This window comes from Tauraco erythrolophus, chromosome 6, assembly GCF_009769465.1.
Source record: "Tauraco erythrolophus isolate bTauEry1 chromosome 6, bTauEry1.pri, whole genome shotgun sequence".
Lineage (NCBI taxonomy): Eukaryota > Metazoa > Chordata > Aves > Musophagiformes > Musophagidae > Tauraco > Tauraco erythrolophus.
In genome coordinates, this window is record NC_141470.1 from 28515797 (window position 1) to 28539327 (window position 23531).

Here is a 23531-nt window from a genome sequence, read left to right on the forward strand (position 1 = left end):
TGCTGAGGGACGGAGTTTGCTACCCAGTCTTGGTGGACATGAGAGAGGAATTGTCTGCTGTATTAGTTTAAGGTGGATTTGAGTGGGTTGACTGTGGCAAGCTGTAAGGGGCCGTTGAAAGAGCTTTCCCTGTCTCCCTGCTAGCCTGAGTCCTGTTGGACATGATTATATCCCTGTATTGGATGTCTGTTATAGGCCTCCGCACCCATTTGCTATCACCGTGTTGAGGACAGTTTGTACTGGACAGACTGGCACACCAAGAGCATCACAGTGCCAACAAATCACAGGCAAGAACCAGGAGATCATCCGCAACAAACTCCACTTCCCTATGGACATCCACACACTGCATCCTCAGCGCCAGCCAGCAGGTAACTGCAGAGAGGGTAGAGAGCCATTTTGAGCCACTAGAAGATCTGCTGCCACCCATCACCCTGCAAAGCAGGGAGATGGCAAGCATGAGCTCAGCATATGATACATCCACCACCTCTGTCCAGAGCTGCCGAAGAAACTTGCTCCATCTGGCAGTTTAGTTGAGGTTCCTCAGCCCCGGTAACCTTATGTTAGGTGTTACCACAGCTCCCCCTGCTGACACCTTAGAGTGGAGGCTTTTCAGTAAGAATGCTCGTGGCTTGTTTGTGCAGGAGCTGTTTTGGGAGGAGGAAAGAAAATCGTAAGTGGGCACTAGTAATGACTGACGCCTCCCGTATCCTCTTCGGTTGCCATAATCTGCACTAGAAGTGGATTGAGTAAATGCTTTATTTTAAAATTGAGCCCTACAAATGGAGTTAGTGCTTTAGTTTATATGTTTTCTTATTTTCAATAAAATTCTGTGTAGACAAAGTATCTTATCCATGTGCGTCATGACACCTCAATTGGTGTTTTTCCTCTTTTGTTTACTATTTGTTTATACGTGGTTGTTTTTGTCTTTGGCTACTTGAGCAGGGAGAACCGTTGTGGGGTCAACAATGGGGGCTGTACTCACCTCTGCCTGCCAAGCAGCAAGTATTAAACCTGTGCCTGCCCTACGGGCTTCCGCAAGACCAGCAGCCATGCCTGCGCCCAGAGTAAGTGAGGTGGGACCACAGCTTGCATGCTCAGATGTTCAGTGGGTGGCAGAGGGTTGGCAATGGGAGTAAGCAGCAGCAGTTGCGTCCAAGGAGATGCAGCTGGATAGACTGAGTGTAGTATTAAGTAGTATTATTCACCTGCCAGAGAATGCTTTAACCTCTTTGATGTGTTCCCGTGTTCTGCATTCCCATTGCCCTTACTAGCCTTGATGGGCAGGGGTGCAGAGAAGCTCCATCTTTGGGCCCTTATTTCAGGGCTGCTGTGGGTACCATGCTACCTGTCACAGCTGATCGTTCCCTAAAGCTCCCATAGGAGCTGTGTCAGTGGTGGACAAAAATTCAGTCCTCTTAATTGCCACAGTTTCTCTTGGTTGCAACCATGGGGAAGAATTAGGCCAACTGTCTCCTAGATTTGCAAAGAGATGGCATAGCTATTTGATTTGGAGGGAGGGTCTATGCCATTCTTTGAAGAATGTGGTTGACTTTGTTCCCTCAGTGTAGGTTACACCCAGGAGCCAGCTCCCTACTACTCTCTTCCTCCCTGCCTGCCCCCAACCCCCCCAGTGATATTTTGCTACTGTAAAATCTGGGCTGTGACCTGCCAGTAGGAGATGATGTAAGTGGTTAAGGCTGGATGTAGCAGGGAATTGTCTGTGTCTGTCACTGTGTTGTTGAACTTAGAGAAAATTAAAAGAAGACCTTTCGACCTTTGATCAGGGTCTTGACAAGTTCCTGCTTTTTTGCCCGAAGGATGGACATCCTTCGGATCAGCTTTGACACAGATGACTGTCAGATGATGTCATCCCCCTGCTGATGTTCGCAGCGCTGTGGCTCTAGACTGGGACTCAAGGATGACTATGTCTACTGGACAGATGTTAGCACGGACTCAATCAGCCGAGCAAAATGGGATTGGATCAAGCCAGGAGGTACAGTGTTAACAACATGTGGAGGTCATCTAGCCAGGAGACTCCTTGAGCATCAGATTTGAAGCCCCTGGGATACATTTGCCTTCTAAGGAGCTGCAGTTCATGCTGGATTTGTTGTTCTTTAGTTTTTCTTGGTTCTGGCTCAGAAGAGCCCTGAGATGACTGAACGCTTCATATACAAGTTGGTGTGCATTCCTGCTTGTATGGAAAACCTTGAACGAAGCATGTTGATTTGTAAGCTGTGGTCAATTCCCTTTGTTTTAGCCCTAAAATCTGAAAGGAAGTTTTAAACCCTTTGTTATGTACAAAGTTGTACCATTTGGAACAAGAGCCTTGCTCCTTGGAATGCTTTTTGTACATGCCCTTAGGCTAATGTTGCCATAAATGAGGGGAATAGAGTTCCAAGTTTGGAGTTGAAGTTTGAACAGGCATGAAAAATAGATTCCTCCAAATGTCAGACTTGTTTGAACTTTTAAGTCCTTAATGCTCTCTCTTGTATGGGATTGTTCTGCTTGGGCTTTCACCTTTTGAAAGTTAATGTTGTTTGTGAATGGGTATTGCATTGGACAAGTGCTTTCTCTCAAAGGTCTAATCTCACTAAGGACTTTTTATTTTTATTTAGGTTGTGGTGGACACCAGCCTGGAAAGTCCAGCTGGACCTGGCAATGACTGGGTCACCAACAAGCTATATTGGACAGATGCAGGTACTGGGATCCTCTGGTTTACCTAGGCTTCTGTCTTCCTTGTTAGTCATGAAACTGAAAAACAGCTGGGTAGTTTTAGCTGTCTCATTCCAAATTTGTCTGTTTCTGTATAGCAAAAAATGGGAGTTTAATTCTCTTGGCAATATCCCCAATACTAATTCCGTAGAAAGGTTTGTAGTAGAAGTAAAGCACAACTGTTGGCTTGCTGCAGATATGTATGCGTTTACATATTTTCCAACAGTGTATCTGGGGTGCAGCAGTAGTAGTTGGAGATGTTCCCTGTTGCAGTCATAGTTCAGAGAGATGTAAGGAAGGTGATTCTTTTCTAGCTGTTCTCTCATGCCTGTGTAGATACCTTGAGGGCTTAGGAAAGAGCTGATTTACATTCATACATTTCATTCGGCACCAGTGACAGCCACAGAGGTGATTTGAGAGATGTAATGGAAAGTGACACTTTGAGCCATGTTTCTTACCTCTCTTCCTGCTATGAACAGAGGTGGATGGAGGGGAAGGATGCATTGTTATATGGATGTTTTTTGCCTTAGCTCTTCCAATCCAGAGGTCTTCGATCTCTCTCTCATTCTCTCTCTTGACTTTTGTAGGAACAGATCGGATAGAAGTCTCCAACACAGATGGGACCATGAGAACTGTTCTAATCTGGGAGAACCTAGACAGACCTAGAGATATCGTGGTGGACCCTGTTGGAGGGTGAGAGATTCTTTCTTCTGGGATGATATGCCTATTCTTGTGTGTCTAAAGATGTTCAGGTTCTTTGGTTTTGGTGCAATTGTCTTTCTCTCTGGTGCCATTGTTCTACATCCTGCCAAAGACTGAAATTAGAGACCTGATTTTGGATGCTAGTGGAACAACATAAGCAGGGATAATTACCTGTTGTGATGGAGAGCTTGCAGGAGCTGGCTGGTGTTTTCCTTTGTTCATTTGGGATGTAATAACTAAAGATATGGTACAAAAAAAGTTGAGAATGAGGCCATCTAGATCTTTCATATTTCTTTATTTCACATCTATATTGAATTTGTGTTCAAGCTCTCTGCTTATCAACCAGAGTTCAGTCAGAGGGATCTCCTCAGGTAAACTACTACTGATCTCAAGAAAGCTGTACACTAGCAGCTTTTAGCTTCAAAGCACCTGTGTCTGAGTATTGAGGGATCAGCTGTGCCATGGAAAGCAAACCTGAGTAGAGTAACAGAAGCAAATGGTTTCAATAACAGATTTTGCTTCTGAATCATAAGACCTTGTGGAACTGGGGTTAGAGTGGATAGGAAGATGCCTGCCAGCCATTGCTTTAGAAGCGTTGAAGATATTGAATAAAAGTGTGGTATTCTTTCCTTGACTGGATTACTGGAAGAACAATGCAGCAAGAGTATGAAGGGCCAATGGTGGAAACTGGTAAATAATTGGTTAATTTTTAGACCTTGAACTATTATCTTGAAATTTTTCCTCCATGTTGTAATTAGGCCAGCACATGGGCAGTAGAAGGTATATAAATTTGAGTATGATCTTAGGTACATTACAAGAACCCAAGGCTGGACATGCATACAATATTAGTCTAATGCTGCTTCCTGTTAGGGCCTGAAGGCACCAGGCTGTCTTCCTTCTCTGTAACTCTTCCTGGCCTTAGTGGCAGTGAAGGAATGCAGGCATTCACTTCTGTCTCGGCTTGTGTTCAGGTTCATGTACTGGACTGACTGGGGAGCCAGCCCAAAAATTGAGCGTGCTGGTATGGATGCCTCAAACCGCTTGGTGATTATTTCTTCTAACCTGACATGGCCTAACGGCTTGGCCATTGACTATGAGTCACAGCGCTTGTACTGGGCAGACGCAGGCATGAAGACCATCGAGTATGCCAGTCTGGATGGAACCAACAGGAAGGTAAGGAAGCCATCTTTGAGGAGGGAGTCTGGGAGCCTGAGGTGTAAGTCCTAGAGCACAGAGTGCTGATGGCCCCTGCCTCTCTTTCCAGTTGAAAGTGAAATGTCCAAATCAAAACATGCTGAGCTGCTTTCACTGGGAGAGGAGAGCTCCCTTTCAGTTGCAAACTGTGTGTGAGGGAACCTCCATTTGAAGGGCTAATATTGCCCCATCACTCTCCTTTTGCTATAACTGTACATTTGATGTTGAGAGGGGCAGGGAAGCCTCTTCCCCTTAGTGACTTTAGTAATGTTTTTTTGGGGGGCTGGGGGGTAATCTGACCAGGTGCTGATTGGGAGCAATCTGCCTCACCCCTTTGGACTTACTCTTTATGGCGAGAGAATCTACTGGACAGACTGGCAGGCCAAAAGCATCCAGAGCGCAGATAGAAGGACTGGGCAGGCTCGGGAAACGCTGCAGGACAATCTGGAGAATCTTATGGATATTCATGTTTTCCACCGGCACAGGCCACCAGGTACAGAGCTCGCCCCAAGCCACACTGAGCTGAGAGCTTGCTCAGGCTCTGGTATGTGGCACAGCTCTCCTGCAAGGAGCTGACCTATCTGTCAGCCCTCAATGTCTTAAGTCTCTGGGTGGAACATAAGAGCATGAGAATTAACTCTTGGCTTGGTATTTAAGGGCATTCTAGACTGCATTTCTATAGCTGTCACACCCCTTTTTTTTTTGCCTGTGCTACTGGCTTACGGATTTCTCATCCTCTTTCCTATAGTACATACAGCATGTGAAGTTAGTAATGGAGGCTGCAGTCACCTGTGCCTTTTGGCACCTCTTCCAAAAGGTTACAGCTGTACCTGCCCTACTGGGATCAACCTGCAATCTGATGGCAAGACCTGCTCCCCTGGTGAGTCCTCTTTGTAGGATCCTTATTGCAGTTTTGTATCACAGCTACGTTTTGCTCCTGCCTTGTTAGAGAACAACATTCACTTTTATGTGCTTATCTGCTTTACCCCTTGAAAAACTCACTTGATGCCTGTACCTTCAATTTGAGTGGGAATTACTCCGAAGAAACTTACTGATAACTGGATCAAAGCAGAAGCAATTTTTCTTGAAATTATGTTGGGCAACTAAACCAGATGTCGCATTTTTCCCCATACTTTTGCTCTGATCTTGAGTTGGATTCTTTTTTAACTGTTTTGACAAGATGCATAGTCTCTAAGAGGTCTGTACACCCACCTCCCATGGACCTTCTTTTGAGGATTGTGGAAGACATTCGGCTTCTGGCCATGGTACATCCACTTTTCTCCTTAGCAGGAAAAAAAATGACTCCTAATGCCCATTTCCCACACATATTAACAGAAATAGCTCTTCTGTCAGTGCACTCCTTTTCCAACTTGGATGTAAAGAAGCGTTCAATACCGCCCAGTAAAGCTTTTGCACCCAGACTCTCCATAAGCCGAGATCTGCCTAAGACGTCGCCTTTTCCACTGAAGTGGATGTTACCCTCCAGAATATTCAATAAATGATGCCTACAGTTGACTGAACTTATTCCTCACTGATATCTGTCCATTTCCATCTCCCTGCAGGAATGACTAGCTTTCTGATCTTTGCCAGAAGGACTGACATCCGCATGGTCTCTCTGGATATTCCCTACTTTGCAGATGTTGTTGTCTCGGTCAATGTCACCATGAAGAACACCATTGCAATTGGAGTGGATCCTCGTGAAGGTCTGAGCTTCTTAGTGTGTCCGACTGTCTGTTTGAAAGGCAACGAGTGACTTCATATCTGAATGTCTGAGTAAATACCCAGGTGCAGATCTTACTGTAGGTTGTGAATTTGGGTAGGTTTTTTTTTCTAGTATGTGCTGCAAGTATTCCTTTCCAATCAAGGAAAGGAATGTCCTTATAGGACAACAGAGAACCCCAGCTATGTGGAAGAAGCTGCCTGCTGTATTGACTGAGGTTGCTGTGCATTTTGGATATAAGAAAGCTTTCTTCCAGCTGAAGCCTTTTGCAGCAGTAGAGCTGAGACTCTGGCTGTTCATGTATACTAAACATCTGATGCTGTGCTGGATGTAAACCCACTGTGGTACAGAAAGGTAGATTATCTGATTACTGTCGTCTGGGACATTTGAGAAATCAGATATGGAACTCTGTACTACTAGCTGATAATGTGTTATGTGTTTTCTGGTGTCATGGTTTAGGCCACTCTGGCAAACTAACCACACACAGCTGCTCACTCACCCTTCCCCACCCCCAGGGATGAGGGGAGAGAATTAAAGGAGAAAAGAAAAGAGACCTGTGCATTGAGATAAGAACAATTTAATACTACTGCTACTAATATATAAATATATACAGATATGTACAATGATAAATACCCATGAGCGAGTGATGTACGGTGTAATTGCTCACCACCCCTTGGCTGAGGCTCGTCTTGTCCCAAATTAACGATCCTGAAACAGATAAGTCCCGATACCGCAATCCCAGGCAAGCAGCAGAGGCCCGAAAATAGAGAGCAAGACAGAGAGCACTCTGAGAGTCCTAAAGTGAGAGTCCCGGAAGAGCAAAGGCCCTTCTTTCCGGCTGACCCTCAGTTTTATACTGGGCATGGATGCTGCATGATATGGAATACTAATTGGCCAGTTTGGCCCTCAGTCCGAAGTCTTAAGTACAAATCATAAGGAGAGTCGTGGACCCTCTGTCCTGGCCATGCTCCCCCCTATCCTGTTGTGCTCCTGCACACTGGCGAGAACACGGCAGCTGAAAAGTCCTTGAGACCTCAGTGCCAACTACAAACATCAGTGTGCTGTCAGCGTTCTTTTCAGAGCAAGTCTCAGACTAAAACCAAAACACGTTCTTCTGGCTGCTAAAAAGAAGAGCTGATTTACATTCATACATGTCCCAGCTGAAACCAGGACACCTGGCCTTGTGTAAAGGTCAGAGTGCCAGTGCTCCTACATGCTCTGAGGAGGATTGGAACAAGATAATTTGTACTGTTTTATCACTCTAGCTTAATAGTCTTGTGCTGCTGTTATTCTTGTGCAGTCAGATCTGTTTTGAATGGTGTAGCTGGTAGTTAAGAGACTTGGACCTGTTTTATGAGGACTTTGTTGTTTGGTTGTTGGGATTTGTTTTCATTTGGTTTTGCTGTGGGCTTTTTTACAGTTTCTTTTTCTTCTTCCACCCAGGAAAGGTTTACTGGTCAGATAGCACACTGCGGAAAATCAGCCGGGCTGCCCTTGATGGCTCACAGTTTGAGGACATCATCACTACAGGTAAGAAGAGATTTTGGTCTAGGAGCCTTTCACCTCCACGCAGCATGAAAAGAGATTCTCTCATATCCTGGTAGAATAATCTTTAAATTTTCAGTAGAAGCACAAGCAAAGCCTAAAGCAACTGCCAGATGACGTCCACAAGGGGAATACCAGAAGTTCCTGACTAAGCTGGGAGGACAGGCAGTGACCAATACATCTTTCTGTTTTCTCAGGTCTGTTGACTACAGATGGGCTGGCTGTGGATGCTATTGGCAGGAAGATATATTGGACAGATACAGGAACAAACCGGATTGAAGTGGGCAACCTTGATGGCTCCATGAGGAAAGTCTTGGTTTGGCAGAATCTGGACAGCCCTCGGGCAATAGCTTTATACCATGAGATGGGGTTAGTGTTGTCAAGAGGCTATCTAAGGGTTAGACCAGGACTGGTGACATCTGTTTCCATAATACTTGCTGGCTTTTCCCCAGGTATATGTACTGGACGGACTGGGGTGAGAATGCCAAGCTAGAACGCTCTGGGATGGATGGATCTGGACGTGCGGTGTTGATCAGCAACAACCTAGGCTGGCCTAATGGACTGGCAGTGGATAAGGCTGGGTCCCAGCTGCTCTGGGCTGATGCGCACACTGAGGTCTGATTCTGTTCTTCAGCATTGTTTGTCATTGGGTCTTTGGTAGCCTGGAGGCTGTTCTGAAGCTCTTGTGCAAGCTATCAAAAGAACAAGGGGAACATAAGCTTTTCTGAGAGTACAGGCAATGGGGAGGGTGAACTTGAATAACGTCACTTGCTTAGGCTCTGTTTCCCACTTATGATAGTAACTGCTAGCAAGAGGATCAGTTTCGACTGTGAGGCTGATGTTTACTTCTTTTTTCAGCGTATTGAGGCTGCAGATCTCAATGGTGCTAACCGCCGCACTCTGCTGTCTCCAGTGCAACATCCCTATGGCCTCACTTTGCTGGACTCTTACATCTACTGGACTGACTGGCAAACTCGCAGCATTCACAGGGCTGACAAGGACACTGGTGCCAATGTCATCTTGGTGAGGTCAAACCTGCCTGGCCTCATGGACATTCAAGCTGTTGATAGGGCACGGCCCCTGGGTGAGTTGCTAGGCTGCTCCCAAATCAGCAGTTGTCTGTAGTGAGTAGGGGAGCCCTTCAGAACTGTCATTGAAAGTGTCTTTTGGTGTAAAGCATGAGTGGTAGAGTAACTTCTCAAAAATCGGCTTTTTTTCTCTTTCTCCCCCTTCTTTTAACTATTTTTGCACATTTCCCTGTTTACCTAGCTCTGTAGGTCTGGTATTTGTTTATTATTGCATGCCTTTTGACCTCCTTCATCCCATTTCCTTCACTGGATTGCACCAACAACCTCATTCTCACACACATCAGACCCACTTTCTTAGGAGGACTGAATGAGTCATGCCCTATTAGGCTTCATCAGAGACTACTGGCATTGGACAGTTTCCCTTTTTGAACTCCAAAAGGCACTAATTCCTCTTAAGCTAATTGCTGAAACCTTATTTCAAGTTCTAGTCATTTTTTTCCCTAGCCATTGCAGGCTTCATCTTCCTGTCTGCCACTTTGCTTTACAAAACCCCTGCTTCTTTAGTTGCTCTAAATATATCGTGCTCTCCAACTACTTTGTGCCCAAGTCAAGTGCCTTATGTTACTCTTTGGGGATCGTATACAATGCCATCTTGTCTCCTTGCTCCTCTGTGGGAGTTGTTGCTTTGTGCTGTGGCTTCGTTTCGGTGGAATTTCCCCAATACATACTTCTTCAGAAAACTCTGTGCTGCTTCTCCTGTGGCTACTAACAGAACATCACTCTTGAGAGTCTAACTTACGATATATCTTAAGGCTAACCAAAAATTTTGCCATCATATCCCAGTTGTCTTGTTTCCACTCCCTGCACCTGTCTTCTGGGTTTATCCCCTCCTAGTAAATGTATGCCTTTTTTTAAAAATTCTTAGAAAAAAGGTATGACCCTAATATGTCAGGCACTTTCAGCAGGCTTCTCTGATGCCTTTGTTTACTTGCCACTGTGTGCAGCTCAGTTGGAACAGAAACCTCTTTGTCAGCCTGGCCTCTGGTGCATTGTCACGCTGCTTCCCCACAGAGTGGGATCTTTCCATCAGCATTACCGTTTGCAGCCATAATAAAGCTAAACTGCAGTTGTGTGAATCTATCAGCATTTGGCAGTTACTTTTTCCATGGGAAAACTATGATTAGCAAGTAACACAGGTCAAGATTTTGCTCCTAACACTCACCCTTCTTCTGTGCCTTCCTGTTCTCCTTGCCCAACCATGCCCGTACTCACCACGAATCTTGGAGGGAAGGGCTGTCCCAGCAGGGCTGGGATGATAAGGATGAATTCAGCTGCTAGCAAGCAGCCAGTGTGCATGCTTTGTGCATGTATGTAGCCTTTAAAATAAAGCTTTGGTCTGTGGGACTGCAATGATCCTTAAACTATGCTTTCCGTATTTCTAAAGGCTTCAATAAATGTGGAGTTCGTAATGGTGGCTGCTCCCACCTTTGCTACCTCACCCACTGGCTTCTCCTGTGCCTGCCCCACGGGCATCCAGCTGAAGAGAGATGAGCAGACATGTGACTCTTCTCCAGAGAACCTACCTACTTTTCTCTAGCCGCGCTTCCATCCGTCGTATCTCGCTGGACACCAGTGACCATACAGATGTGCACATACCTGTTCCTGAGCTGAACAACGTCATTTCTCTGGACTATGATAGTGTCGATGGCAAGATTTACTACAACAGATGTATTTCTTGATGTCATCAGGTGGGTGCCAGTCATCTGCTGGCCAGTGCTCAGGTCACCAGGTATTTGTGCTGATTGTGCCATAGAGACTATGAGGAGAAAGGTATTAGGGAGGTAGCAGTATGACGAGTGGCCCTGTGGTTGATGGGGGATCACACATGGAGGTATGAAGGTTTTCCAGGAGCTACCTGTTCCTCACTGCATTTGTCATTGATTTCCATCCAGGCGATCTGATCTGAATGGCAGCAACATGGAAACTGTTATTGGTCAGGGTCTGAAGACTACAGATGGCCTGGCAGTGGACTGGGTTGCCAGGAACCTCTACTGGACAGACACAGGACGCAATACCATAGAAGTAGCTAGACTGGATGGAAGCTCCAGGAAAGTGCTGATCAATAACAGCCTGGATGAACCTCGAGCCATTGCTGTGTTTCCCAAGAAGGGGTAGGTATGGGGCAGGGAAAAAGGGCTGCGCAGAGGTAGGTTAGAAGAGATGTGCCCTGTGAATCTGCAGGTACCAGCAAGGGGCTGACTGAAGGACAGACGTAATAAAGCAGACAGCTAGTTTGAAGGTTGGGCAGATAGTTGGTTGAAGCAGGCTACAGACACATGATCTTTTTAAACCTGAAGAATATGGCAGTTTAATTCATAACTAAAACTTTGTTAGGCTAAATGAAATGTTCTCTTCTTTTTATACTTGCCTTTTATCTCTTCAGGTACCTCTTCTGGACAGATTGGGGTCATATTGCTAAAATTGACGGGCAAACTTGGATGGCTCTGAACGTAAAATCCTGATTAACACTGACCTAGGATGGCCAATGGATTGACTTTGGATATGACACCAGGAGGTCAGTGAAAGATTTTCTTACACCTGTGTAGGGTTAAGGAATGTAATGAATTTTTTTTTAGCCTTCTTAGCTTGCTTTAGTGGAGTAGGGTTGTGGGTTTTGGTGTTTTGTTTTTTTTTTTGTCTGATCCATCTTGGCTAGCGAATGACTAGAAAGTAAGAGAGATTGTATAGATGAAGCTCATCTCTTTCCCTGTTCCTTCAGGATTTACTGGGTGGATGCACATCTTGATCGTATAGAGAGTTGTGATCTCAATGGGAAGCTACGGCAAGTGTTGGTCAGCCAGGTGTCACATCCCTTTGCTCTGACACAGGTAAGAAGATTTTCCTGCTGCCAGCTTCCTCTCTGATGTGTTAGATGAGTTTGGACAGTGGAGTCTGGGGACAGAGGAATGTCTGGGAAACCAAGATGGCTGAGGGGATAATACTTAACTCTTCTGTGGAGCTAAAAAGGAATGTGTCTGAGCTCCTGTGGGATGTAGACAGTCGTCATCTTTATGATAAGAGGGCAAGGGGCTGAAAAGGTCCTTTGTTTGGGGCCTCTGCTGCTGAGATGTGTGTTTTATGAATATCCTGTGTCTACGTGGCTAAACATGCTAATGGCTATGATTTTTCTCTGCTGGCTGCCTGAGCAGCAGGATAGGTGGATATACTGGACTGACTGGCAAACCAAATCTATCCAGAGAGTGGACAAATACTCCTGGCGGAACAAAGAGACAGTCCTGGCCAATGTTGAGGGACTGATGGATATCATTGTGGTTTCCCCTCAGAGACAGACAGGTAAATAGGAATACCTTGATTCCGGCAAATGCTAATTGGAGACAAAAAGAACTCTGGAACTATTGCGCTATTGTAGATGTCAAGTGAGGTTGGCATCCTTTCTTACGCTCACACTGTTAACGCATCTTCCCTGGTCGCATTCCTTGTCTGCCTGTGACATTTCAGTCAAGTACATCTTAATGGTGTTCTGTTACAGCTTTGATTAGCAAATGTCACTTTGTGTTGTTCATCTGACATTGTGTTAAAACGGAAGAATGTGAACTTTTTGGGTTTCTTTAATTTGTGCAGCTTTGTTGACTGGGGTCCTGTCTAATGATTTCCAGTGCCTTCCTTTCAAGACTACCCTAATCCTACCAGTGCCTGGCTGTTGTCATTACTTTCTTAGCAATCAGATGAAGGGCATGTGCCAGAACATAGTAACTTGCTGGGTTTCTAGGAAGTATCTCTGGCTGAGAAGGACAAAAGGTTGTTGCTCTAAGCATCTACCCGGTCATCTGCAACATATTTAGAAAATTGTTTGTTCCTTCCAGGTAGTAACCCTTGCGGATGTGAACAATGGAGGCTGCACTCACCTCTGCTTTGCCAGGGCTTCTGACTTTGTCTGCGCGTGTCCAGATGAACCAGACGGTCGGCCCTGTTCTACTAGTGAGTTTACCAAGTGTCACTTCGGTAGTAGCTTCCCTAAGTATGTCACTGCCACTATAGTGGCAACCAGAGGCATCTGAAGCTCTCCAGTCATAAAAACTTAGGCAGAGTTGAATACTGGAATTAAGGCAGTTGTAGATCAACAGAGGCTTCTTCTGTCCTTTCTGCTGACAGACTGTGTTTGAGATGGGAAAGCTGCTCATATAGGCCATTTCAGAAACTCTTGATAACTTACCAGACTTGTTCATCTGTCCCACAAATTTGAAGTCCTGATTATTTTTCTCTATGTTTTTCTAGTTCCTGGTGTGGTGCCCCTTGGTCCTGAACCCACCAGTGTAAGTGAGAGAAGTCAGACACCACCTGGCAGAGTAGGTACCTCAACAACCAAACCTCTCACATCTCTGGAAGCAGTGGAAGGAAAGTAAGTGCTCATGTTCTCTTGGAATTGTGGTGTGAAAGTCACAGCTTGTGCAAGGTGCAACATGCAAGCCCCCTCTGGTTGTCATCATCCAAATGTACCTCTCGCTAGCTATAGGACACTATTCCAGCTCCAGAATTCATGCGCATAATGGAGGAAAACCATTCTGACAAAGAATGCAGACCACTGTTGAGCAAGAGGTGCAGAGATCTTTCTCTTCTATTGAAATGTGTGTCTAGGCTGACTGTGCTGAAGTGTTAAAATCCTCCTGAGACCATACAATTTGATTAATTTCTAAACTCCTAATTTTGAGAACTTAGTTCTGACAGGAGGCGAGAGGAGTCTGTTGCTTTAATTCACTGAGACATCTCAGACCTGACCCAGACATCTGTAGAAGTGGTTCTTGCCCTGGCAACAAAGGGATAGCTTGTTTGAGGCAGAACAGAACCTTGCAGCTCTAACATTTAAGTTACAATGCAGGTGGTTAAGATATTTTTTTCTGCTAATTCCCTACAGCCTGCTATTCCTACTGCCCAGCAAAAAAGTATGTTCTGTAATATATGGCTGGGTTATTTACAAGGCAAAACTGCCTCTTTGTTGAGTATGATGTATTGGATGGAAAGGTCTTTTAGCCGACTCTAGGATGTTCTGGTTTTTGCTTCAGCACTGATGCTTAAATTTGTGTTCTGATAGACAGATGTATGTATGCACCTATGTACCTGAGAGGTGAATCTAGAATGACTTGGATATAAAGATATTGCAGACTTGTAATTGATACATGCATGCACACACCCCTATATATGTATACATTCCTCTCTTCTCTGGATACAGAAGGATGGCTGGAGAAAGGCAGGCTCCGGTTGTTGAACTGGAAATGGAACGGATATCAGTGCTAGCCTATCCCATCCTGTCTTTTAATACTTTTGATACTGTTGAAACTGCATTCAGTAACTAACCGTCCTTCTGTCATTCAGCTGCTCTGACAAAGATGCCAGGCGAGGCTTGTGTACCCATGCCAACGAGGCAGTGTTGGCAACCACGGGTGAGTTCCTTTTCTTTAACTCTTCTCCACCAGGATTGTTCCTCCAGATGTGCCCAGGGCATTCCAGTCCATACTCTTTGAAACTCAAATTTCTGAAACACAGACTTGAATTACTCAAATGCTCTCTGAGCAGAGGAAAGGGTGTCTAAGGATGAACATCAGTCATACACATTCATTAGACTGCATGGGGACTTTTCCAAATGACACTTTGGTCTGAAAAGCAGTTCTGTTTTCTTTCATCCATACCACATCCATTGGGCTCTTCCCATTAATGGTACACTTCTCCACCATCCTCTGTGTTTATTGAGGATGGTTGACTAGGGTATTGTTTCCCACTGCAGGAGTAACCTGTCAGCAAGGGAGTCTAACTCATCTTTATCCAACCCCGTTACAAAGATTTTCATGCTCCTTGGTTTGCTGGGGCCTCGGTGGGAGGAAGGATTATCGTATGTTTGGCTTCATATGAAGCCAGACCAACCCCTCTGCTAAACCTCGATGTGCTGACATTTTACTTCACATAATTCCGTATGGTATAAACCTCTGTATTAGGTGTTACACTGAGGTCAGTATTATCCAGTGGAATGCATAAATTACCCTTGCTGTTCACTTTCAGGAGAAGGACTGCATGTCAGCTACATTATTGGAAGTCTTCTCAGCATCTTGTTTATTTTGTTGCTTATTGCTGCTTTAATTATATATAGGTAAGTGATCTTTTCCCCCTCTCTCCTGGCCAATGGTAAAATCTGGTGTTGTAGGAGAAGAAAGCTCCTGAAAGCACTCATCTTTCTTTATTGTCATTTACAATCCCTCTGTTCTCTCTGGAAGCAGTGTTCGATGATTTTATTTGCAAGGTTTGAGTCCTGTGCCTTTGAAGTGTTGGGCATGCGACTGTTATTTGAAGCCTTATTGGCTAAATTTTCTGCAGAGGGCTTATGAGTTATGGACAGGCATGTGAGATAATTCATATCTCAGTACGTGTGTGAGTTCACGTGCTTTCTGCCAGATAGCTATACTGGTTACTGTCAGTATGGCTTTTGTGGTTACAGTGGCAGTGCCTTGCAGTACTGGTAGCTGGTGAATGTACTGGTAGCTGAAGAGCCAGGTGAAGCCAGTATTCTCTCTCTTTGAGGGACAGTGATTGCTGGAGCTTTCCTCTCACTGAGCACTTAGGAACTTTGGATGCTGGCAGTAGGGCCCTGTGTCTTTTCTGACAGCTCTCTCCCTCTAGGCATAATAAGTCCAAGTTTACAGACTCTGGCTTGGGGAACCTAACCTACAGTAATCCCTCATATCGGACATCTACCCAGGAGGTGAAGATTGAAGCGATTCCCAAACCAACCATGTACAACCAGTTGTGCTATAAGAAAGAGGTAAGAGCTGCTACTAAGGACATGGGACCCCAGCTCAAGCTGCTGTTGAGTTTTACAGGCCTTAGAACGTGAAAATGTTGCAACTTGTCAGCATTTGCTTCTAGGACATAGGAGGACAGCTTCAGTGAATTGCTCAGACTCCTGTGGAGATCAACCAGCAGTATTTCTTCCCCAATGACCTGTAGTAAATTAGACCTGTCTTTAGCTCTGTGCTTCTTCCCCACTCCTACAGTGTCTTGTATTTCATTTGCATTGGGTGCTGGCTCATGAAGTACAGGAGTCAGAGGGAATTGTCTTTGATGGAAACAGTCCTGGTAAGTGACTGTTACACCAAGGTTGATTTAGACAGTCACCAAGGGAACTGGCCAGGCAGAAGGGATTTGGTAACAAGAACATGGCTGCCAGCTGTGCACTGCATGGAGGGGTGGGATAGTAATAGAACTGGAGCTCTTACTAATTGGAGCATTTTAAAGGCCCCGCGGAGGTCCACCCTGTGTGGCACAGGATGGACAGGGTTTAATACGATATCTTGCAGCACTTAGTTTCTCCTCTGTTTTCTCCTCAGAAGCTTTCTTATCACTCAGATAGCTTCTCATCTTCCCTCTTCTGATTTCCGTCCACATCCTCACGTCAGGTATCACTACGCTATGTATGTGTTTGATCCTGCCTCCCTCACTCAAGCTCTGCTGTGTGGCTCGAGCACTGTCCCGTACTAATTGCTCTTCCTTGTTTTTTCCCCTGCTTTTATGTCCGTAAACCAGCTCTACTGTCTGTCAAGAAAGTATAGGTAATTGTCTATGGCAAATGCTTTGGTCTTGGCTTTGGCTACTCATATTCAGTATGTGCAATTTGAAAAGACAATTTCTGTAGGACTATTTATGATAATCTGTTAGATTACTGTCGTGGTTTTAGGCTGATCCAGCAACTAAAACTCACACAGTCTCTCCTTCTCCAATAAAGTAGAGAGGAGAGGAAAAAAAAACAAAAGGACTGAGGGTTGAGGCAAGAACAGAGGGAGCACCCACCAACCATGGTCCTGGGCAAAACAGGCAGCGCTTTTTTCTCAAAGCAAAACAGTTTATTAATGATTACTTAGAAGGACAAAGGGAAATAAAAACCGATTACTTGAGAGGACAGAAAGAAACAAAACCAGATCTTAAAACCGACACCTTCCCCCCCCCACCTTCCTTTTCCTCCCGGCTCTACCTCCTCCCCCCAGCAGCACAGGGGGCAGGGACTGGGGGAGTGCAGGTCAGTTCATTCCCTGCTGTTACTGCTGCTTCTTTCTTAAAGGAGAAGGAGTCCTTACACCCTTTTCCCCTGCTCCAATGGATCCCCTACCCACGAGGAAAAATCCACAAATTTCTCCAACGTGAGTCCAGCCCACTGGAAACAATCCTTCCCCACAGATTGCTCCGGTGTGGGCTTTACCACAGTCTCGGGTACTTAGGGAGCTGTAGCCACTCGCTCCGGCGTGGGTCGTCACGAGACTCCAGATGCCTTTCTGCCTTGCCGTGCCCCCAACACGACCATCCTCGGGCTCAGGCATCTTCTCCCCACGGGCTGCGAGTGGGTCGCTGCTCCACCGAGGCCGTCCTGGTTGCAGGGGGGCCGCCTGCTATCTCACCATCAGCCGCAGGGGAAACTCGGCTCCGGCACACCTCCTCCCGCTCCATCCTCACTGACCTGCTGTCGATGCAGCTGTTTCTCTCAGATCTCAGTCCTCTCCAGGTGAACTCAGCCCAGTGGGCACCCTGGGAGTGGGGTGCCCCCGAGTTCCCCAGCTGGCTCCGCCACCGCCATTCTCCGTGGGCGGCGCCGGCCCGACGCAGGCAACCGCCCGGCCGGGAGCCAGGGAGCGGGGGCAGTGCCCTCCTCCCTTCTCTGGTCGATCCTGGGCGAAGCACCTTTTCCGGTTCCCTTGTCCTGACTTAAATAGGGCAATTCGCAGAGGTGCCCTATTGGCTCAACCCCGAGGGGGATGGCAGTCTGATCCGGTGGCCAGAACTAAGCCTAACCCGGATCCAAACCGGGGAGGTCGCAGGGAGCAAAATCTCTCTCCTGCCACCAGAACCACCCCCCCCTCCACATCAAACCATTACAATTACTTAGTTCCCCTAGCAAGGATCACAGCCAGACTTATGCACAGAAGAGTTTTCCTTGGCTTTGTTTTTCAAAGGTGCTGTCCAATAGATTTCCCAAACTTTCCTGCCGTTTTAGCCTTACCTACTAAGGATAAACCAGGATTATTTATCAGGGAATCTAAATCCTTTCAACTTTTCTCTTAATTCTGCTGCTCCTAGATATACCCAGATGTATATTTCCCCACTCCCTCCACTTTCTCCCCAGGGATAGATCAGATGTTCTAATGCTCCTTATTTGTCAGTGAGACAAGTTAGACAGATTCACTACTTTAATCTCAGTGTGGTCCCTTTAGCCTCTGATCGTTTCCGTTGTTTCTCTATAATCTCCTTCCCCTTTATCACTCTAAGACTCAGACTCAACAGTGGTATTCCAGCTGTGCTTTCCTGAGAGGCAAATCTAGAATGACTTGGATATAAAGATATTGCAGACCTAGAATTGATTCCTTGCCTACTTTTACCATGAAATCATCTGGCTGTTCCTGCTTCCCATTTTGGGTTGGGTTTTTTTTTCCCTTCCTTTTTAGGCTCAGTGTTGTTCTGGCTCCCTGCTGTCAGGGAATATATAGTTAAATTAGAAGAGCCAGCTCATCCTCATTCCCTTTCCATGATTTGAAGGCTCCTGGAGTTGGAATGAGAGCTCTTGCAGTGAGGATTCATCTGGAGGGGGTGAAGAACTGAAGGGAAACTTAGAATGGGTTCTGCCATTGTGACAGTCAAAGCCAGTGGCTGTTTACATGGAGATACAGCCTTTTGTGTGCTTCACTGTCTACATTGCAGCTCTGCTTTGCTCTTTGCCATGTTTTGCCATAGATGTATTGTTGTTTTTTCATTCGTTTGTCTGCTCCCTAGACTGGTCCTGACCACAGCTACACCAAGGAGAAGATCAAGATTGTGGAGGGGATATGCCTTTTATCCAGTGACGATTCCGAGTGGGATGACCTTAAGCAGATTCGGAGCTCCCGAGGAGGGATCCTCCGGGACCACGTCTGCATGAAGACAGACACGGTCTCTATCCAGGCTAGTTCAGGTTCACTGGATGACACCGAAACTGAGCAGCTGCTACAGGAAGAACAGTCTGAATGCAGCAGCGTTAACACAGCAGCAGCCACTCCTGAACGGCGTGGCTCTCTCTCAGACACAGGCTGGAAACACCAACGCAAGCCCTCCACGGAGAGCGAGGTCTAAAGTACACATGACTTTGGAAATGCTCGTGCCCTCCCTAGCCCCTGCTCTGCACAAAAAACACAGGACTCTGCCTGCCAGGCAAGGAAGGGCGCAGAGACCAGCCTGTCCTGTGAGGGGCCCAGAGACTGACTGCCTTTCAGCAAGGAGCTTGGGCAGCTGTGCTATTGTGGTTGGAGAGGGAGGATGGGCGGGTTGGAATCCAGAGACCCTTTTGGCTCATTTTCACTGTCTGTGGTTTATTTATGTGTTCCCTTTTCCTGGAAGCTGCCACATTAACTTTTGCAGTGACTCCTCTGGCCTGAATCTGCTTCAGATTCTGTGTTCTCTGGCAACCTGCAAGTCCTGTGCCGTCCAGCTCATGGCCGATGCCCATGAAGAGAGCAGAGCTGCCTCATTGCTAGCTCCCAGTCACAGAAGTTGCCCTAGTCATTCCAGCACTAGCAGCACTCTTTGAGGCTTTGTATTGAGGGGTCTCTGACTTAAGAGAGGTCTTGGAATAGATGGGGTGTGCTTTGGGGCTCAAGGGGACACTGACACAGTTACCTTTTAAGGGCATAAAGAGGGTAACCACAGTTGCAGTGACTCGCTTCCTGAGAGCATCACTGCTTACTTTCCCATCTGCTAGTAAAAACTTTCAGGAATGCTCAGATCGGAGCACTGTGTCTGTTGCTGGCAGTGGACACTGCTCCTGTTCTCCCCTTTACTGTTAAAACACGTTTCTACTCTGGAAGAACAAGAGTCAGCAAATGGCCCTTTCAGAACTGCTCCCTGTGGGTACTGGAGTCAGAGTGCTGTACTTGAGGAAAGAAGAGATTGGTATTATTCTTAGCTCTACAGAGCAAATGGGAGGAAATGGATCTCAGTAAGACCTAAATTCTACTCTTGTCTTTGCATAACTGATGTACAAAAAAGAAAAAAGAAAATTTGCCAAGTCCCCACCAGTCCCAGTTCTGCAAGGTCCCCAATTCTCTTGGCCTTTAGGACCTTTGATTACTGTACTGAGGGGAAAAGAGAGAGCTCCTAGGTTGAGTCTTTCTTAGGGGAACGCTCAGTGCTGACAGTTAGGAACTGCTTTACTACTAGGCTAAGCCTGTTTGACCTAGAATAGGAGACAATAATCAGGGAGCTGTAAGGGCCATTTAAAATAGCTGTTTGTCAGATAGAATTGCACTTTAAGCTCTTCTGTTACCACTAAATAGCTCTCCTTGCAAAGTCATTTTTCCCATCAGCTGCATGAGCCTCGGTTTTTCTCTGGCCTCCAAGGCCTTTATCCCCTAGAGGGTGTAAGCCTATCCTTGCAGTTACACCCCAGCAGCATCTGGAGCTGGGGCTTGCACGCTCCCACAGACTATTGCCACCTTTTCATATTCTCTTAATTTGACTTGTCGTCTGTTTGTTCAGAGGGAAAAAGGACAGAGAAAATATCTCTTGATGCTTCTTCAAAAATGATATTTGTATTAACCCCTCAAGTCATATAGATACTATCATGGTAAAATACTAAGTGTTAAGCCAGACACTTGGAAGCAGAACTTTACAGTGAAGAATTTCTCATGCAAACTCTGTAACCTCTTTATCTCCAGGGAAGAGGTCAAGTACATTCCCACCTGTGATATAAAGAGAGCAAAGCATACGCTAGTGGTGTGGCTTAGAGGTGTGGAGAGGATGCATCTCCCATGCAATGTTTTTCCAGCTGATAAAAAAAAAGGGAAAATCCATCCTACTCTACTCTAACCTTGTTCGTATACTAACAGTCCTGCTACCCCTGAAAAACACAACAGTTGCCAGTGGGTTGGCTGTACTTTTTACAGCAGAGATAGCTTTGCTGAAAGGGGAAGGTTGCAGCTTTGACCTGGCTAGGTGGCTGGAAACTGTCCATAACTGCACCATTGGGCTGACTGGTGTATGTTCCTGTGGAAAATGAACTGGAGCTAAGGCTTGGAAACTTCCCTGTGTTGATGTGGGACACTTCCTTACTCCCAGAGGGATTTTTTTTTTTAATTATTATTAGATTTTTATTTAATTATTTATTTGTTTGACTCCAGCCTGGGAAGCATTGTTTTTGTTGGGCAGAGGCACTTTGGATTGAGACGTGGACTCAACTGGGAACTGAGAAAGGAGTGCATATCACTGACATGGACCTTGTCTGCTTGAGCTGCTTCATGCAGGGACAGCACCTGAGGACTCAAGCATAGGCAGAAGAATAGATTCAAACAGAAACCATATGTAGGGGCAGAGGCATCAGAGCTGGGAGTGAGTGGGTGGATAGGGGAGGAAGGCTCTGACTTCTAGGAGAGCAGATTTTCTTTGGGTTTGGGGGGGGAGGAAGTTTGCCCCGATAGCTTATGTGAGTGTGCACCAGAATCCTGAGGTGGGACAGGGGTGAAGGGAAACATCTGCCCAGACCTGTCATTTGAGGTTCTGTCAGCCTGTCAAAATAATTGCTGTCTGAGTCGCAAGTGCAGAATGGAAAGGAAAACCCAGTCAGTCTTTTTAACAGCTCATGGTGCTTGTGATCTCCACCTTGATAAATATTCTCTGCTGCTTCTTACGAGGGATCCTGCACGCTCCAGCCTAACAACCGTTCATAACTGCTCTCTGCTCCCTTCCTCAAATGATTATGGTGAAAAGCAGCAACAAAACATCCCATAGCCTCTCCTCTACCAGTGATGTGGGCATAAATCAGTTTCCTTTTCCTAGAGACGGCTCCAGTGAGATGCTGCCCAGGGTGGGGGGGGGTGCATCATGGTTCCCCGTTCTGGGGAAGAGAAGACCCTCGTTGCACTTAGGCTGTTGCGAATGTAGAAAGGCCACTGGAGGATGGTCTCTTGAGCACTGATTTGCTATGTAAAAAGCAAACCTCTCTCCTGTCTGTCCCGAGCTAATGTCAGTGATTTCCGTTTGTTCCCGTGTAATGGTTTTAACGTTACTCACTGGAGACATTGGACCTTCTGGAGTTATTTAACCACTGTGTTCAGTATTTTAGGGGTTGATGATAATTTAATATAAATTTAGCTTTTCTTAACCACTCTGCCTGGCTTTTGGTTGTGAATCATGCATGTTGTTTGGACACTCCTTTGAAGGAGGAGCTCCCAGACCTGTTTGCACAGAACCTCAACTTTGTATCATTCCAGGGGAGCAAGAAGGTAGGAACGGATCCCGGTTCTTCTGATGATCTGATTGTAACACATGCTTCTTCTGCCACTACGGCTTTGAATCAGGGGCCAAATATCCACACTGAAGCACTTTTGCAAATTCCTGTGCAGACATAATACCTCTCACCCTGCCCCCACCTTGCTTTTTTTATTACCATTTTAACATGGGCAACAGCAGAAGAGGATGTTTCTCTTTCTAGAAAGCATTAGGACTGTAGTGGTCTCACATCTCTGCCCAGTGGAAAATAAAGCTCTGAAGAGCAGCTGGTTTTCTATCTATAAGCAGTTTTGTTCAAGAGTCTATTGCTTTTTTTTTTTCGTAAAAGAGTTTTAAACGGTGTAAAAGGCTGAATAATGAATGAAACATTCAGTAATAACTGACACTGCAGTTAGTGGTGCTAATCTTGTACCCCATTCTGTCCCTTTTGTGATGAAAGAAGTACCAAAAACGTTTAAAACGTTTTAGCTTTATTCCTGTTTGTGTCACAGTTGAAGCACAGTGCAGAAGCGCTTTCCTGAGGTCATGCAAAAATATAATCACCTCACTTTTTAAAAAAAATGATGATGCTTACGCAGTGTGGGGGGGAAGAGACGGCGGTGTAAGGTTAAATGCGGTTGTCCCTTGTCTTCCATCCTGATTAAGAAATTTTCGTTCGCTTACTCCTGAAGAAATGAAGGAGGGAAAACACTGTGTACTCCCAACAGCGCGCAGTTACTGCTTGCAAACTCGCTGTCCTATTAAAGATCCTGAAGAAGAGAAAGCCCGTTCCAGTATAACAGGACATTCCCGAAAGCTGAGCGCAGCCAGGAACCCGTTTCCCTTTCTTGCTCCTTTGCTGCCCTGTGATGAACTTAAGCGCAGAGCTGCTGCCCGTTGTGAAAGGTGACGGGTCCCGCGGCTCAGCAGGGCTGTCTCAGGGCGCCAACCGGCGCCGGGCGCTGCGGGACCTGCAGCTGTCCCACACCCTCAGCGGCTGCCGAGGGGTCCGCGTCTTCTCTCAGCGCCGCGGGGCGGGCGGGCGCGGCGGGCGCCTTCCCCGGCACGCCTCAGCGGTTATCGAGCGGGGGCGCGCCGGGCCGTGCGGGGGCCGGGCCGGCGCTGCCCCGTCCCGTAGCGCTCTCCCCGCCGCGCGGCCGGGCCCGCAGCGCCGGTAGTGCCCGACAGCGGCAGCGGCGGCCGCCTCGAGGGAAGGCGGAGCACGCGTCACTGCTGCCGGATTCAAACGGACCAATAAAGCGAGGGAGTGCCGGTGTGGGTGGGGCCGGCGCCGGCCAATGGGCGCTGAGGACACTGGGAGGTGCGGGCGGTGTTAGTGATTT

The 23531-nt window shown here is 46.4% G+C and overlaps 1 protein-coding gene across 1 annotated transcript in view; it reads left to right on the forward strand.

Moving 5' to 3' along the window:
• LRP4 (LDL receptor related protein 4) overlaps positions 1-19059 on the forward strand; it is a 42411-nt gene extending 23352 nt beyond the window's left edge. The window contains 37 exon segments of the mRNA XM_086613595.1: positions 195-221; positions 224-266; positions 268-368; positions 440-449; positions 943-1068; positions 1785-1852; positions 1855-1872; positions 1875-1910; positions 1913-1977; positions 1979-1993; positions 2616-2697; positions 3300-3405; positions 4386-4587; positions 4912-5101; positions 5357-5488; positions 6171-6311; positions 7772-7858; positions 8071-8242; positions 8326-8488; positions 8732-8957; positions 10346-10391; positions 10393-10477; positions 10479-10622; positions 10624-10649; positions 10854-11072; positions 11345-11382; positions 11385-11445; positions 11447-11476; positions 11681-11789; positions 12111-12255; positions 12786-12802; positions 12804-12900; positions 13198-13321; positions 14293-14360; positions 14974-15061; positions 15589-15730; positions 18724-19059. Of these exon segments, the coding sequence (XP_086469721.1) occupies positions 195-221; positions 224-266; positions 268-368; positions 440-449; positions 943-1068; positions 1785-1852; positions 1855-1872; positions 1875-1910; positions 1913-1977; positions 1979-1993; positions 2616-2697; positions 3300-3405; positions 4386-4587; positions 4912-5101; positions 5357-5488; positions 6171-6311; positions 7772-7858; positions 8071-8242; positions 8326-8488; positions 8732-8957; positions 10346-10391; positions 10393-10477; positions 10479-10622; positions 10624-10649; positions 10854-11072; positions 11345-11382; positions 11385-11445; positions 11447-11476; positions 11681-11789; positions 12111-12255; positions 12786-12802; positions 12804-12900; positions 13198-13321; positions 14293-14360; positions 14974-15061; positions 15589-15730; positions 18724-19059 (3785 nt within the window).
• The last annotated feature ends 4472 nt before the right edge of the window (positions 19060-23531 follow it).